At 42.8% G+C, this 16,016-nt stretch overlaps 1 protein-coding gene across 2 annotated transcripts in view; it reads right to left on the bottom strand.

Annotated features, from left to right (window-relative positions):
* BicC (protein bicaudal C) overlaps window positions 1–16,016 on the bottom strand; it is a 170,048-nt gene that overhangs the window by 49,687 nt on the left and 104,345 nt on the right. For both annotated transcript variants that reach the window (XM_050196711.3, XM_050196712.3), the window contains exon 11: window positions 940–1,123. In XM_050196711.3, the coding sequence (XP_050052668.1) occupies window positions 940–1,123 (184 nt within the window). The remainder of the gene's footprint in view (window positions 1–939; window positions 1,124–16,016) is intronic.

Here is a 16,016-nt window from a genome sequence, read left to right as displayed (position 1 = left end):
TAAAGTTAGTAGCATGTACAAGCACAATTCACTTTATGAGCTGGATAACTTCACAGACAGGCATTATTTGCAAGAGAAATTGAAACTAATAGGAGTGTGCGAATAGTGATTTTTGAGACCAAATTGAATCTAACACCGAATAGTTTTCAAATAATGAACAGCCGTGATCGCAATATAGGACAATGTTCACATTTTAGTATTCTTAAAATTAGCAAGCTTGTCATACATAGTATGTCATGAAGCACTGTTTATTAAGAGCCCAAATGATGCATTAGGAGAAAACAAGCAGTTTCTTTGCATGCCAAGGACTCTTCAAAGTGCGAATGACCACTGTATAGCCTGTAAAGTATGAAGGTAGCCTGCTCCACAATGCAAGTTCTCATGATTTATGTGTACGCTATGCCTGCAGGGGTAAAAATTTACCATAATTTTGCTAATTTTGTTTAATTGGGCACAGTTGACATTCTTAAATATTCGGGAAATATTCAAAAAATATTCGCATTTACAAATAGTGACTATTCAATTCGGAGACCAAATCTAATAGAACACTATTCAATTTGTTATTCGAAAGTTTCAAATATTCAGACACCCCTAGAAATGAATTGATCAATTAACAAACCTGTAAATTCACACTGAAACTAATTAGCTTATGGCACATATTGCAATTGTAGCCAGTGTGTTCAAGTCATATCTACAGGGTGAAGCCCAAGCTTGACCTCGCCAGGCTCGTTGCATTGGGAAACATGTAGGCTTGACGCTAAGCTATAATCACTGTCAACTTTTTGGTAAAATTATTTTCAGTGGCCCTGTTCAGTTAAAATTTAATTCCTGAAAAAAGTTCACCATACGATTTTCAGTTTAAATCGAAAACCAATCTATTCTAAAGTTCTCACAAATGCATCACCAAAAATTTTTGGTCTGCAGAACAAAGTACCACACCTTTTATTTCCCTCCATATCTGGTCCTGCATGCTGCGTCCCTTATGAGAGGCTTGGGGAGGAGAATAGGGAATCTTGTCAAGAGGTGAAGGGTTGCCGAGCTCATCAGTATCCAGGTTCAAAATGATACGCCGCACCTCAAAGAGCAGGCGCGATTCTCTTTCAGCACAGCGAGCCACAATGCACTGCAGATAACAATAAAGACAAACATAAAATGAGATGCCTCTTACATGTGTAAGAGTACAGTAAAAGCAGCTTCAGCATTTCTTTGGGTACATGGAGCTGAACAGTATTATGCAAGTAACAATTCTTGTACAGTCGAACGCCTAGGCAACGAAGTAACCTGTATAACAGAATAGTAATTCTGTCCTGGTTCTATTGTAGGCTGTGCTGTGCGTGACCTTTACAACAAAGCGACCTGTATAACGAATAATTTAAGAGGCCCCATGCACTTCCTTACAAAAAGTGACTATGTGGCTGTAAAAGCAGACATTGCATACAGGGTGTCCTGGCCAACTTTAGACAAGATTTAAAAATATGCTGAAGCACTCTAGGAGGATGCAACCAAATACTTGCTTCATACAATATGAACATGCAACTATTCTTTTCTATTCTGCTTAATTGCATCATTAGTCAAGATTAACTTCAAAAGTAGTAACCTTAGGGTAAATTCCCCCCAAGTAGTACAGCGACCTAGAATACATCAGAGTTCAGCAGCTTATAACTTTGTACTTGTGAAATACTTTCTTTTTGCCTTCTCTTTGAAGGCTCGTGAATAATGAAAAAAAGAAGAAGAATAGAAAAAGAAGGAAATGCATGTGACCTTGCCTGCACTGCAATTGCAGTGTTCTCAAATGTGCTGCATATTGTTACAGGGACGTTGGGAGTATAGAAAGAATACATGTACATACATACATGTACATACATACATGTACATACATACATGTACATACATACATGTACATACATACATGTACATACATACATGTACATACATACATGTACATACATACATGTACATACATACATGTACATACATACATGTACATACATACATGTACATACATACATGTACATACATACATGTACATACATACATGTACATACATACATGTACATACATACATGTACATACATACATGTACATACATACATGTACATACATACATGTACATACATACATGTACATACATACATGTACATACATACATGTACATACATACATGTACATACATACATGTACATACATACATGTACATACATACATGTACATACATACATGTACATACATACATGTACATACATACATGTACATACATACATGTACATACATACATGTACATACATACATGTACATACATACATGTACATACATACATGTACATACATACATGTACATACATACATGTACATACATACATGTACATACATACATGTACATACATACATGTACATACATACATGTACATACATACATGTACATACATACATGTACATACATACATGTACATACATACATGTACATACATACATGTACATACATACATGTACATACATACATGTACATACATACATGTACATACATACATGTACATACATACATGTACATACATACATGTACATACATACATGTACATACATACATGTACATACATACATGTACATATATACATGTACATATATACATAGACACACACACACACACACACACACACACACACACACACACACACACACACACACACACACGATGAGCCAGAGTAGTTGGATGGCTGACCACCAACAACAGGCAAGCAGCCAGCGTATCGCGATCTTCCTCGCTTTCATCCTTCCGTGACAATATGAACGAACAGCGCATTTAGCCTGGTGCACTGCCTAATTTGCTTATCACTATCATGAACTGCAGCCAGGGAAGCGCATCACTGGTGTAAGTCATGCCAATGCCTGGGTCTCAGCCCTGTTGCTTTTTAAGTGGCAGCACACCAGGCTAAATGTGCTGTTCGTTCACACATGGCACATTTCAGAACTGCAATCACGGCATGCAAGCGGGCATGTCAGATGCTTATTTTCATATTTCACGGGTTTTCAAAGCGGATGCAGAAAAATTATGTAACAAGCATGAAGTTACAAGCTGCTGAATTAGACGTTTTCTAGATCGCTCTACAACTTTCACGTTGGACGTTTTGCCATACAGTTAATACTTGAGTCAATTAATTAATATTGACTAATTATGCCATTAACTACACTACAAAAATAGTGCAACTTCCTCCATACACTACGAACAACACGCATTTGGTTGCTTCAGCATATTTTTAAACCTTAGCTACAGTTGACTGGGACACCCAGTATACACAAGCTGAAGTTACAAAAATTTGTGGCATACCAAAAGTTAAATTATATTCAGTGCAAATATTACACCTGTCAAATATGAAGGTGTTTGAATGCAACTTAACATTGAATGTGCAAAACCCATAGCAGGAAAAAATTTCAACAGGACTGAATCTGCATCGTGAAAACGTGCAACATCCTTGCATAACAAATAGCACAGGGAGTAGACAGCCTGTAAATACTGTCAAAACATTTAATGTCTTTGTAGCAAACACAACAGCCACTTAACTTGACACCAAGTAGGATTATTCAGTAAAACTTCTGTAGGGGGCGAGTTGGTACATGTCCAGTAAAAGAAAAGGGCACAAACCAGGATGACCACAAAATGAGAGGGACAGACACAAGTGCTACTAACAACTTTTATTCTCCCACCGAAACGCATATATACACTATGACCACACATGCGCAAATGTAATCAGAATGAACACATCACTTGTGCCCCGCAGTTAAGATAAGAGAGCTTAAAAACTGACACTCTGCAGCGTAAAGAGATAAGGAAGTGCCAATGACAGTCATCTGCATATGTAATATGCAGATATGTAATGTATTATGTAATGTAATAAGCTTCTAATACTAAGTGCGACTGCTCACTTTTGCTTCGGCCCAGCATGAAGGTCTCAAAGCGGTACACAATTACAGCAAGTATTCAAATGGGACACAAGATGTGCCCCTCTGTCAGCATTGCTGTTTACTTTTCTGGTGTGTTCCCCAAGTCACTTGTTCATGCAACAACCGGTCTGACCAATGCAAGTCCTTCCACATGATAAAGGTAAGGCATAAACCATGCGGATTGTGCAGGGAGCATACAATATCCCATGCCTAATTTGGCAGCTTCGCCTGGTATCACCACATGTGGGCACACAGTTTAGAGAGCTCATTCGGAGCAGAAAAAGCCAGAGGGACGCCGTGCCTACCTGCAACCTTCTTAAGGTTGTGGGAAACCTTATGCATACAAGGCACCACCACAGGTCTGAACGCTTCACGTTCTGTCGTCGACCTCGTACTCTGCTTTCCGATTTTCAACCTCTGTAACAGACCCTCGGCTATGGGACAAGACTGGCCTTTACCAAGACTAGCTCTGGTCGCTGTGCCATACAGTCGATTCGGACTGCCTTCCTCTTAGTAAGTACCGAACCTTCACATGTCTTGCCTCACAGCTTAAGGAGGCCAGTTGGAACTGTATTGTAAAATTTCTGTGCCGGGCCCATGAAAAGACTAGTGCTACTGAAAAGAATTATGTTGAGGTATTTGGAAACGTCAACCTGCCCCAAGACTCCTCCCGTGTGCTGGAGAAGGGCCCAAAGTTTAGTGTGCCTACATGTGTACCCACTCACGAATGGGTCGCTATGAACAGGCACGTAGCCTCAAAGGCGAAGCAAGAAGACCGCGAACGCTGTTTACTTGAAGGTGAGGAGTGCTTGGAAAAGTGTCCACCGAAAGGGACATCCGTCCACGGGGACAAAGATGTCCGACGAGTGGTGTAGCTTTTTAAAGCGAACAAGTTGAGTCTTCTACAGGGTGACAAAACAGGGGTTTTTCTTGTGGCGGAAAAGGGTGCTTTTAATGAAAAAGCGTCGCAGGTCATTTCCAAAAACTTTGTTCCTGTTAAGAAAGGAGACTTTAGGGTAAGAACTAAATTTATGGATTTCTGCAATAATCTCAAACTCGGGAAGCTTGCAAGGGACATAGAAAATACTGGAAGCAAGTGGTTAGTATTTTTTTTTTTTACTGCTAAAGTGCACAAGCCAGAGAGCTTTTAGAACGATTGTGAGCAAGACTGGTTGCTGGCAGCACGATGTAAGCCGATTCCTGCAGAAGCAATTGAAGTTACCGTCTTAACGATTCCTTCCGGACTAAGAAATCTGATGAAGTTGTGCAGTTTTTGCAAGGAAATGAAAATGTTGGCTATGCTTTTTCAGTATATATATAGAAAATTTATTCTATTCAGTATCACAATGCGAACTGCTGATTAGTGAGAAAAGTTGCATTGAGGAAAACTGAGCCGAGTTCCAGAATGCTGTGGGACTATCAGTGGGGAATTTTTTAGACCCTTTAGTTTTATCTGAAAGTTACATTAGTTTTTAATGACCAACAATTTTTACAACTGAACAGCGTATGTATAGGTTCCTGTGTCGCACCAGTCCTTTGAGACATTTTTAGCTAGGGTAGACCAGTCCTTAGATGAAGTTTTTACAGAGTGAAAGGGTTTGAAGGTTTTTGGATATGTCAATGACTTTTTAGTGTTTTTAGCATGCGACTCATCCTACCTGGATACTGTTAACGAGGTTGTAAGTGTTTTTAATCAATGTGGTCGAGGACTAAGATTTACCCACGAACTACCCCACAATAATCATTTGCACTTCCTTGATCTTAATCCAGAGTTCTGTGAACATCATGTTTGTTGGGTTTACCTTCCTTGGGCACAAAAGCAACTCTTGTCTTTCATGTTTGAGCATTCAGAAATTGTCAAAAGAGTCATAGCATTTTAATGCATGGAATCAGCGCTCAAAAAATTGTGCGAGAACAAAATGCAGGCGAGTTGATAATCAGCGTCGCCGGCTTTCGGTAGCAGGGTTCCCTAAGATGCTTCTGACAAGTATAGCCGAGTGTCTGTTAGAGGTTGAAAATCGGAAAGTCAAATACGAGGTCGACGACACAACATGAAGCATTCAGACCTGTGGTGGTGCCTTAGATACACAAGGTTTCCCACAACCTTAAGAAGGTCGCAGGTAGGCATGGCGTCACTGGCTTTTTCTGCTCTGAATAAGCTCGCAAAACTGTGTGCCCACACATGCGGTGATAACAGGCGAGGCTGCCAAATTAGGCATGAGATATCGTATGTTCCCTGTGCAATCGGAGTGGTTTATGTCCTACCTTTATCATGTGGAAAGACATACATTGGTCAGACCGGACGTTGCATAAACGAGCGGTTCAGGGAACGCGCCAGAAAAGTAAACAGCAATGCTGACAGAGAGGCACATCTTGTGTCCCATTTGAATACTTGCTGTAATTGTGCACCGCGCTTTGACGAGACCTCGATTCTGGGCCGAAGCAAAAGGGAGCATGTGCTCTTAGTACTAGAAGCTTATCACAAAGAAAAAAAGACGACTGTCAATGACACTTCCTTATCTCTTTAAGCTACAGAGTGCCAGTTTTTAAGCTCACATACAGTCAAACCCACTTATAACAATACTGCTTTTAACAATATATCGGATATAGCAATGGACAGCCGCGGCACCGTCACCTTTGCAGTGTGTTCTATGGTAAAATAAACCGCTTATAACAATGCTACCATACTAGATTGTCTGTTATAACAATTAAATGTAGTCATTTGGAGCCAACCCTCACAGAAAAAAAACGCGCAAATGCAGCGACCACGCCGGCCAAACTTTCGCTCGGACCAAAAACCTTTTGCTCCGACATGTTCAACATTTGGATGCCCTCCAGAAAGACATCGGCAAGATTGCCGCGAAGCAGTCGAAACTCGACGATTATGGGTTTGTTTCAGCAAAGAAGTGAGAAGTGCAAGCTATTTTGCCCTCATTAAATGCTCTTAGGTATTCATGTTTTCTTTGTTTTTTTGGGGAAGGTGCTAAGGGATTTTCAAGCTGAGAGGCAGCCGCGGCAACCTTCTCGTATATTTTACAAGGCCCTTTTCGGGACCACCAAAACGATGCCTCGGCGGAGCTGGCATGTCACTTGCCGTCTGTGACCCCTCTTTGCAGTTATGCTTTTTTTCGTGCAACCCGTTTATAACAATTATCGGTTATAACAATGAAATTTTCATGGCACTTGAACATTGTTATAAGTGGACTCTACTGTATCTGTTAACTGCCTGGCGCAAGTGATGTGTTAATTTTGATTACGTTCGCGTATGTGTGGCCATGTTGTATATACGTGCGTTTTGGCGGAATAAAAGCAGTGGTTAGTAGCGCTTCTGTGCGTGTCCCTCTCATTTTGTGGTCGTCCTGGTTTGCGCTGTTCTCTTTTACTGAAGATTATACACTTCGTTCAATCATTTCAAGCCGAGAATTTCTTGTAGGAAACAGCTTGAATAAGATAAGTTGAATACCTGCTATAGAGAAAAACACCCCTTCATTGAAGTTTATTAATAAAGAACAGTCACACACCTATTGCATGAAAAATCTATGCACAATGAACACTGATCAGGTGTATATCATGAAAGTGTTAAGTTACAAAGTTCAATGCAATGCGCAAGTCTTTTCTATCAGCACATCTTTCCTGAAAGTAACAACCAAAAAAGAACTGAGCTTATGTCACTGAGACAGCACACTGCATAAAAGAGTTCCCTCAAAACATTACAAAATTTGTTGCTATTATTTTGCCTATTTATAAAAGTGATCAGACAGCAAGATCTGGTGGTAGGCAAACAATCCCTGGGCAGCCTTCTCGGCAGGAACACCTCGCCTGCCAACAAACACCCTTATAAAGCAAGAATACTAGGGGTGTTTGTTTTCTAATAAAGAAATTTCTGAATTGACTCAAATATTTAAGAAAAATGACCTTCAAATATAGAACTGAATACCAAATATTTTTTCCATGTTTAAACAAAATATGAAGATTGCATAAAATACATTTGGTAAAAAAGGCTTATTTACATTACTTGATATGTATAAGGCCATTCCTAACGATGTTCAGTCAACTTAGCAGCTTGTAAATGAAATAATTCATAGGTTATATCAGGATCATCATGATAATGACAGTAATGAAACAAAGGAGCAGCAGGTCACCAGATAACAGGGTGAATCAAAAAGTCTGTCGCTATTTTTTTTAAACCAAATTACAGCTGTAAATGCGAAGTCAACATATCCATTCCCAGCAGTGGACGTTTCTTGGACCAGCCTGGCCTTATCTGCCAATAGTTCCACGGCACGGCGCGGCTGTCAGTTGTGCTTCATGTCCACGGCGTACAAGCAACGAAATGCGATTCATTTTCTATGGAGCAAGGGACGAACACCCATCGAAATATTCAGGGAAATGCAGCCCACATATGAGGAAAGGTGTCTCGCTTTGAGGGGCACCAGGTGGTGGTGTTGCAAGTTCGCAAAAGGCCATGAAGACTTTCATGACAGTGAGCATTCGGGGAGGCCACGTGCGTCGCTGACTGACGACAGCATGGCACAGGGGCATCTCAAATTTAGTGCTCCAATGGGACAAATGTCTTAACCGGTGTGGGAGAATAGTAATTTTATTTTGTAATTACCTGCATGCACCTTATTTTGGCTAATAAAAAATAGGGACAAAGACTTTCTGATTTTCCCTCGTACATATAGACTAGTGTTTATTGAAAGAGCAAAGTAATACTGAGCCCCTTATGTCTGTTGAAAGAAATGCAAACATCAAGAGATCCAATAAAATATTTGCTTAAACAGAAAAACTTCTAGGCTGCCTGACAGTGAAGCAAGTTTATTGAACGAGTGGAAATTTGGCAAATCAGTTCCGTGGGAGCCCGCAAGGTGCAGGAAAGTTCATTAAAAATGTTACCCACCAAACTGTAGCACGAAGCTACAAAGGAAAACCCATATCAGTTTCTCAGAACAAGAACTTCATAGTTAAATGAAAATTAATCCCAGTCCGGGATTCTAATTACTAGTGACCAGCAAGGGAAATTAGCCCTAGTTTCTCACTAGTCTGGGGTGAACCGGGGAGCAAATGATTCGACTGCCCTGGTAAGGCACTGGTCCCTTGTTTTAATCTCAGACCAGGATAAATGATTCTCTACTATGAAGTTTTCTTTCCAAAAAACCCATATGGGGTTTTCTTTGTAGCTTTATGCTATATTTGGGTGGATAACAATTTTTCCATTTCACGAGTGGAAATTCTTGTTCAGAAGGTAGCTTGCCCTATGCATTCGTTCAGGAACTGGTGCCTTTACCCAACTGGTTTTCCTGCTGTAGAATCATTCAGAGCAATTACCACTTGTATCAGTCTTTCTCCTTATAGGTTCCCAAAATATGAGCAGTAATGAATACACGAGTTCTAGAGTCAAATCAACATAACAAAGGCTATCCAATATGTACGGCATTTGCACACCCGAAACAAAGCTCCCTGGAGCCTTTTATCACTTACTAGCAATTTAGCACTTACTATATCAGATTTATGCAGGTTATAAATCACTAGAGCCTCTTGGTTGAACACTGCAGCATTCTCCCTTCTGCATAGTCAGAGATGTGAATTCAGTCTGGCTCTTTGCAGCTGAAGGAAATAATCATCCACTTTACGGCATATTATATCAGCAGTGATGAGCAACTATTTGTCCACTCCATGCTGACTCAGTGTTCGAGCAGTCGTGGCTAAATGCAGTACTTTTTCTTGATACACTGGTGTCATGGGAAATGATTTTACAATTACTTGGTTAGCAACTGGCACCACAATATGAATCACTTTTTCAGGGTGATGTTGAAGGCATTTCAAAACTTCGGCACATGCTCAGTCTGAAATTGTGTGCGCTGGAATTTCGCATGGCATTTGTTAAAGGGCCCCTCACCAGGCTGGGCCATTTTGAGCCAACAAGCATACAATGCTAGCCAACGATTGTGCCTGCAAAGTATTACACTGCTACACACTGCGAAACGAGATGAAATTTCAAACCAAATGCTGGGTGCCCTTCTCACGGGTGCAATGCTCCCTGCCGGTGAGTCCACATCAATTACAGAAGTGCGCCTACGTACATGACAATGCTACGATGTCACTCAGTGACATGAGACTTCGAGAATAATTAAAGATAACATCAGCTACTAGTTTACAATTTAAAGGCAATTTAAAGTTTAGAGAAATAATAAAACCTACACACGGAATGCCTGCGACTGTCGTACTTCATGCCATAGCAAGAGGGATGTATTTCCATTTCATCTGCTTGTTCTATGCACGTTGTGCAGTTGCACACGCAGAAAACAAAACGAAACTATCTGCCATTTTCTACTGGGTTCCAGCGCACGATCATGTTTGATCCACTTGCGTCTGCCTCAGAGCTTGTGTAGCACTTGTACTGCTAGTGAGGTGTTCATGCACAGCGCGAAAATCTAGCATTGCGTGATTTGCCATTAATCGATGCAGATTTACCAGTAGGGCATACAAGCGAGCCTTAAAATGTATAACAGACTGCATGACTTATTCATTCAGTCGAGAGCGTGGCTTTCTTTCCAGACTTCCCCATAGAAAGAGTGCCAGTTCAAGTAATCTTTAGCTAGTCCGCATATTATGCAAATGCGCAAGACTTACATAAAACATTTGTAATGCATCACATAGCACAAAGGATTCACGATTTCCTGTGGCCAAGTTACAATGCACCACCAAACGCACCCTCATTCCAACGATGCCAATGCCGAAACAGATTGCTTTAGCATGGCTTCTAGGGCTAAATGCTAGCCAACACATTGCTGTGCGATTGTCACTGAACATGAACATCCTGCAAAATTTAGCCACTTCATCCGAAGTTAGTGTTTTGGTGCAAGATGGCACAAATGGCACAGCACTTCCATCCCTGTGCTCAGCTATGCAGAACTAAAATTTTGCTCTAACATGTCAAAAATGCTACTATGGGTCTTGTGTTACGTTTTCTATGCTTAGATCAGCATTGGGAAGTGTCAAACTCAGCATATCAAGAATGATATGCATGGGACTTTGTGGGGTTAATGCTTACATTGTACAATGCAACTATGTCAAAAGAAACCTGATCCCTGAAAACTGGCATGTTACATGTAGAATGCTGTTTTCAAGTAAAACAAGAAGGTTTTGCAAAACTTTGGAGATTAGGCTTTTTAGCACTAGCGTGCTTAGCATGACAGGCACATTATGCACAATTCACGACCAAAATTAGAGCTACGACTGATCAGGCCATACGAAAGGTGTAGCTCTTCAAGAAGATGTTAGGGATCTTGCACGAGCAATGCCATGCAATGTCAGAACTTTAAAATAAATTTTTGACTGAAGGTATCGTCCAAACTGGCCTCCAGTGCTTCTTGCACTTCCCAAAATGTGCACATTGGTTAACTTGCCTGCATAATTTTTGGAGATGGTAATTGTGAAGACACGGGAGCTTCTGTTAGGTTGTTCAATTTTCTGCTGCCATGCCTACACTGCTTCAACAATGCTTTAAACTTGAGGCACATACACTATGTTTCAGTAGTTCCTTGCAGCAGAGCCAAAGCTACGAGGCCTGCGAGCACAGATGCTTGCGCAGCGTGATGTAGTGCCAAAGTTCAGAAACTGCTGCTTGATTATAGCCTTGAGAATTGGTCTTTTCAGCAAGTGGTAATTTGAAAGCTTCTTTGCAGGTCACAGCTGCGGCTTATTGTAAGATTTTGCTTCATTTTTCAATAAGTAATTGAGGGTCAATGATACTAAAATAGAGCTCCACTTGTTCGAATAGAAACATGCAAGGAACCCCCCCCTCCCCCCCCCCCAAAAAAAATTAATGCGACAGTGCTGTATAGTGATTAATTTGCATTTAAAAAGTACAAACAATTGCTTTAACACTGGCTAAACTCTTGTGTATATGGCACAGTCACAAAACCATGGAGGACTCCCTCCTAGGTAGTGCTTCATCCTTTGGAATAATACCACACAAGCGTACGAATGCTATTTTCACAAATTGCTCTTTCACGCAAAAGGGATGAATGTGGTGGTGTTGAACATGCTTGGAAGAAGGTGGAAGTAGTGCGGTAAAGGTGCACAAACTTTAAGAGAACAGTCGCACTTAAGAATGTCAGTGAGCACACCATGTACAAACGGATGGTACGATAGAGGCAAAGAGATAGCACCACCATCTCATGCAACACAGTCACGATGTGCTCCTTCTGAATCCTTTGCTTCTGCCATCTCCGCAAACCTCCTTTACTCTATCTTAAGGATGCATGCCTTTTTGGTGTTGGAGCGAATATGGAGAGAATTTTTTGCCACTGCTATCGCAACAGCTATCTCGCTGCACAGTTGCAGAGTGTTTGTAGATGCTGGCGCTGCCTATGCTACAATGCTCTCCACTGGCAGACGACAGACAAGGTCTGGAAGGACACTTAGTATGTGTTCGTCCTTCCAATTGGTTGAGGCTTGGAGCTTCAACGGTGCTGCGAGGTACTGAAACGGTATATTACTCAGAGGTACAGCCACAGGCCTAAAGGGTCCCTTAAACTTTGTTGTAAGCCTACACAGAGGGCATCTCCCAAGGAATACTTTCAGACTAGAATTTAGTGTTAGCACGCTATAACAACACAGGTACGAGTCGTCGAACATTATCCTCCCCTCAAGCTATGGCATTCCCCTTCAACCTTTACAGCGAGCGGCCATCGCTATATTCCACCTCCTTCGTGAGGTATGGAAGTATTGTGTACTTCCGGCCGATTCGAACGAAGTCTGTTCACATGTCTTCTATGCAGTTTCTCGTGAAGCATGGGTTACATTAAGTGAAATTTCAAGACCAACTTCGCGCAGCGGATGGAGATGTGGTGGCACTGTGTGCAATGTTCTCTGGCTTGCACTACATGAAGTGAAAAGAGATTGATGCTGTCGCAGATGCTTACAGCATTGCTGCAAGCATATAGGCAATGTAGAAACTAGAAAGTAGCCGTTTCCACCATTTTGATTTGATAATTGCCTAATAAGATATACATATTGTTATGTGGACGCACAGTAGATAAACTATTTTCATGGTGTACTTACAAGGGGTAGCAAGCACTGGCCAATATGGAAGCCAGCAAGGCACGTTGTCATCGTCAGATCAGCCAGAGACCGCTTATGGGTATGTCCCACTAAATCGAACAGTCCACACCATCTTAGAATAGCACATATCCTGATAACCGGTGGCAGAAGCACCGACCCAGCACCCCTAAGCATCTACAGCAGAGGAAGGGTGGTACTGCTTAAGTCTCGAAACGTGGACGACGTCTGGACAACGTAACAGATGCGAGACTGGCAGAAACAATCTATGTGATGTCAGCCGCTTATCAAAAGACGCAGTATGGGCCCATGTAGCGAGGAAGGAGCTTTTCGGAAAGGCCCACACGTCAGGAGGGGGTCCAAAATAGCACAAGGGTACCCGGAGCAAAACGTTTGTTGCGGTATTGCTGGTTGTAAGGGCACTTCCGATTTTCTTGGGAAGCAGTAAGTCTACTAATGGCCATCTGCCACGCATAATTAGTCCGTGCAATGGCGTCGCATGCATATTCACTAGTCGAAGTTGCAGGGGAAGGAAGAAATGCATCCAACGGTAAATTTGGTTCCTGTCCAAACAAAAGGTAAAAGCGAGAGTAACCAGCAGTGTCGTGGCGGGAGGAATTATATGCTAATGTCCCGTATGCCAGTGCAAGGTCGCAATCATGGTGGTCAGCCGACACGTGCTTGGAAAGCAATTCAGTTAAAGTTTGAATTAAGCGCTGAGTCAGCGCATTCTTCTGGGGATGGTACGAGGTGGTGATCTTGTGCTGCATGGAGCAGCAGCACACGATATCGTCGATGACTTTACACAGGAAGGTACAGCTTCGATCAGTCGGCAATTAACGTAGCGCACCGTGTACTAAAATTACGTCACTGAGGAGAAAGTCCGCCACGTCTGTAGCACAGCTGGTCGCCAGCACTCGTGTCACTGCATAGCACGTCGCATGATCTTTAGCTATGGCAACCCATTTGTTGCCTGAAGCAGATGTAGGAAATGGTCTGAGAAGGTCCAAACCGACACTAAAAAAGGGCTCAGGTGGGACGGCGATGGGCTGAAGACAGCCAGCAGGAAGCGCACACCTTCTGCCACTGACAGAGCTCACAGGCATTGACATAATGCCACACTGAGCAGGCTAGGCCAGGCCAATAGAAGTGATGCGCATGTGGTCATGTGTTCGATTAACACCAAGGTGGCAAGCGGTTGGGACGTCGTGAAGCTCACAAAGAACTGTGGAGCACAGGTGCGATGGTATAACTAGGAGAAGATCAGGACCATCAGGGTACAGGCTACACCGATAAGGTACCATCCTTCAGGGTGAACATTGTTAGGAATGGCCGTACGGGGTGATAACGTGCCAGCTATTTCAGCCCGCTGCATGTGTTCCCAACCAACCGGACGGGGCGCACTTCAGAGAACTGCGAATAACCGGCAGCCACGTGGCGCGGGGTCAGCTCAGGAACGTGCTACCTGCCAGCGCCACCTGGGACAGAGCAGAGTTCTACGAAGCCCCCTCTGAGGTCGGCTCCGGACCTTTACACCTGTGTGTGTGTGCAACACGAGTATGTGAGCCCGCCTCCTCCAAAAGGGCGGGTCATCTTCGGTGACGTCGAACGATGACTGGACGAATGTTTCCGTTCGCTTGGAATCAAGGGGGGGACAAGTGCTCGTTGTGTGCTCGTAGTGAGCTGTGTGCTCATTGTCATGCTCGAAATGTACTAGTGAGCTGTGTGCTCGTAAGCTGTTTGCAGTATGTTAGTCTTGCAGGCTCCATTTGGGAGTCACGCTAGACTGTCGATGTATGTCTTGTTTTAAATGTAAATCCTGCAAATAAATCCTGCTCGCCTAGTCCTGTCGTCCCAAGGTCCTCCTTATAACTACGACCGCTCCAATCCCTACAACATGCACACAGAGGTACCGCTGGGAGAGGATTTCAGGGGCTCGATTATTTCCCTTAAGTAGGCATCTCAATGCTGTTCATCGGCAATGTTAAGCAAGTGGCTCACAGAAAAGACGCAACTGAAGGATTCAGTGCATGAAGAGTCTACGTCTGCCACAGGGTAGTGGGACGAACAATTCGCATCTTTGTGCAAGTTCTTTGTCTTTTATACCACTGTGTAGGTGTACTCTTGCTGGTGCAGTGCCCATCGAGCGAGTCTGCCTGTAGGACCTTTCAAAGAGGAAAGCCAACATAAAGCATGGTGGTCAGAAACTACTGTGAATGGTCGGTCAAGTAGGTAAGGGCGAAATTTTGCAACTGCCCATACAAGAGCAAGGCACTCACGTTCTGTAATTGAGTAATTGCGCTCCAATGTGGACAGCAGCCTGATGGCATAAGCAATGATGCAGTTCACTCCACGTTGACGTAGGGCCAAGACAGCACCTACCCCGTAACCACTTGCATCAGTGCGGCCTTCAGTTTGAGCAGATGGCTCAAAGTGGGCCAAAATGGGATGCGTTGCGAGGAGTGTGGTTACCTTGGAGAAAGCCACGGCTTCTGCAGGAACAGAGGTAAAAGGGGAGTCTTGTTTAAGATCTGCAAGTGGTTTCACAGTCGCAGCAAAATTCTTCATGAACCGGCGAAAATAGGAGCAGAGCCCCACAAAGGTGAGAACATGTTTGGCAGATTTGGGCACCGGGAAGACTTTCACAGCTAAAATATTTTCTGGGTCAGATTACACGCCGGCAGCATCCACAATATGGCCAAGGACTGTAATGCAGCTACGGCCAAAACGGCACTTTGATGAATTCAACTGCAGTCCAGCACGGCGGAACACGTCAAAAATTGCCAAAAGGCATTCGAGGTGTGTAACAAATGTAGGCAAAAACAATCACGTCTAAATAACGCAAGCATGTATACCACTTGAACCCATGAAGCAGAGAGTCCATTTGCTCAAATGTGGCATTACACAGAGCAAAAGGCATGATCTTGAACTGGTAAAGCCCATCAGGAGTTACAAAAGCCTTTTTCTCATGGTCCATTGAGTCCACAGCAATCTGCCAATATCCAGATCAAAGGT

This window comes from Dermacentor andersoni, chromosome 1 (assembly GCF_023375885.2).
Source record: "Dermacentor andersoni chromosome 1, qqDerAnde1_hic_scaffold, whole genome shotgun sequence".
Lineage (NCBI taxonomy): Eukaryota > Metazoa > Arthropoda > Arachnida > Ixodida > Ixodidae > Dermacentor > Dermacentor andersoni.
This window is presented reverse-complemented; position numbering and strand designations above follow the sequence as displayed.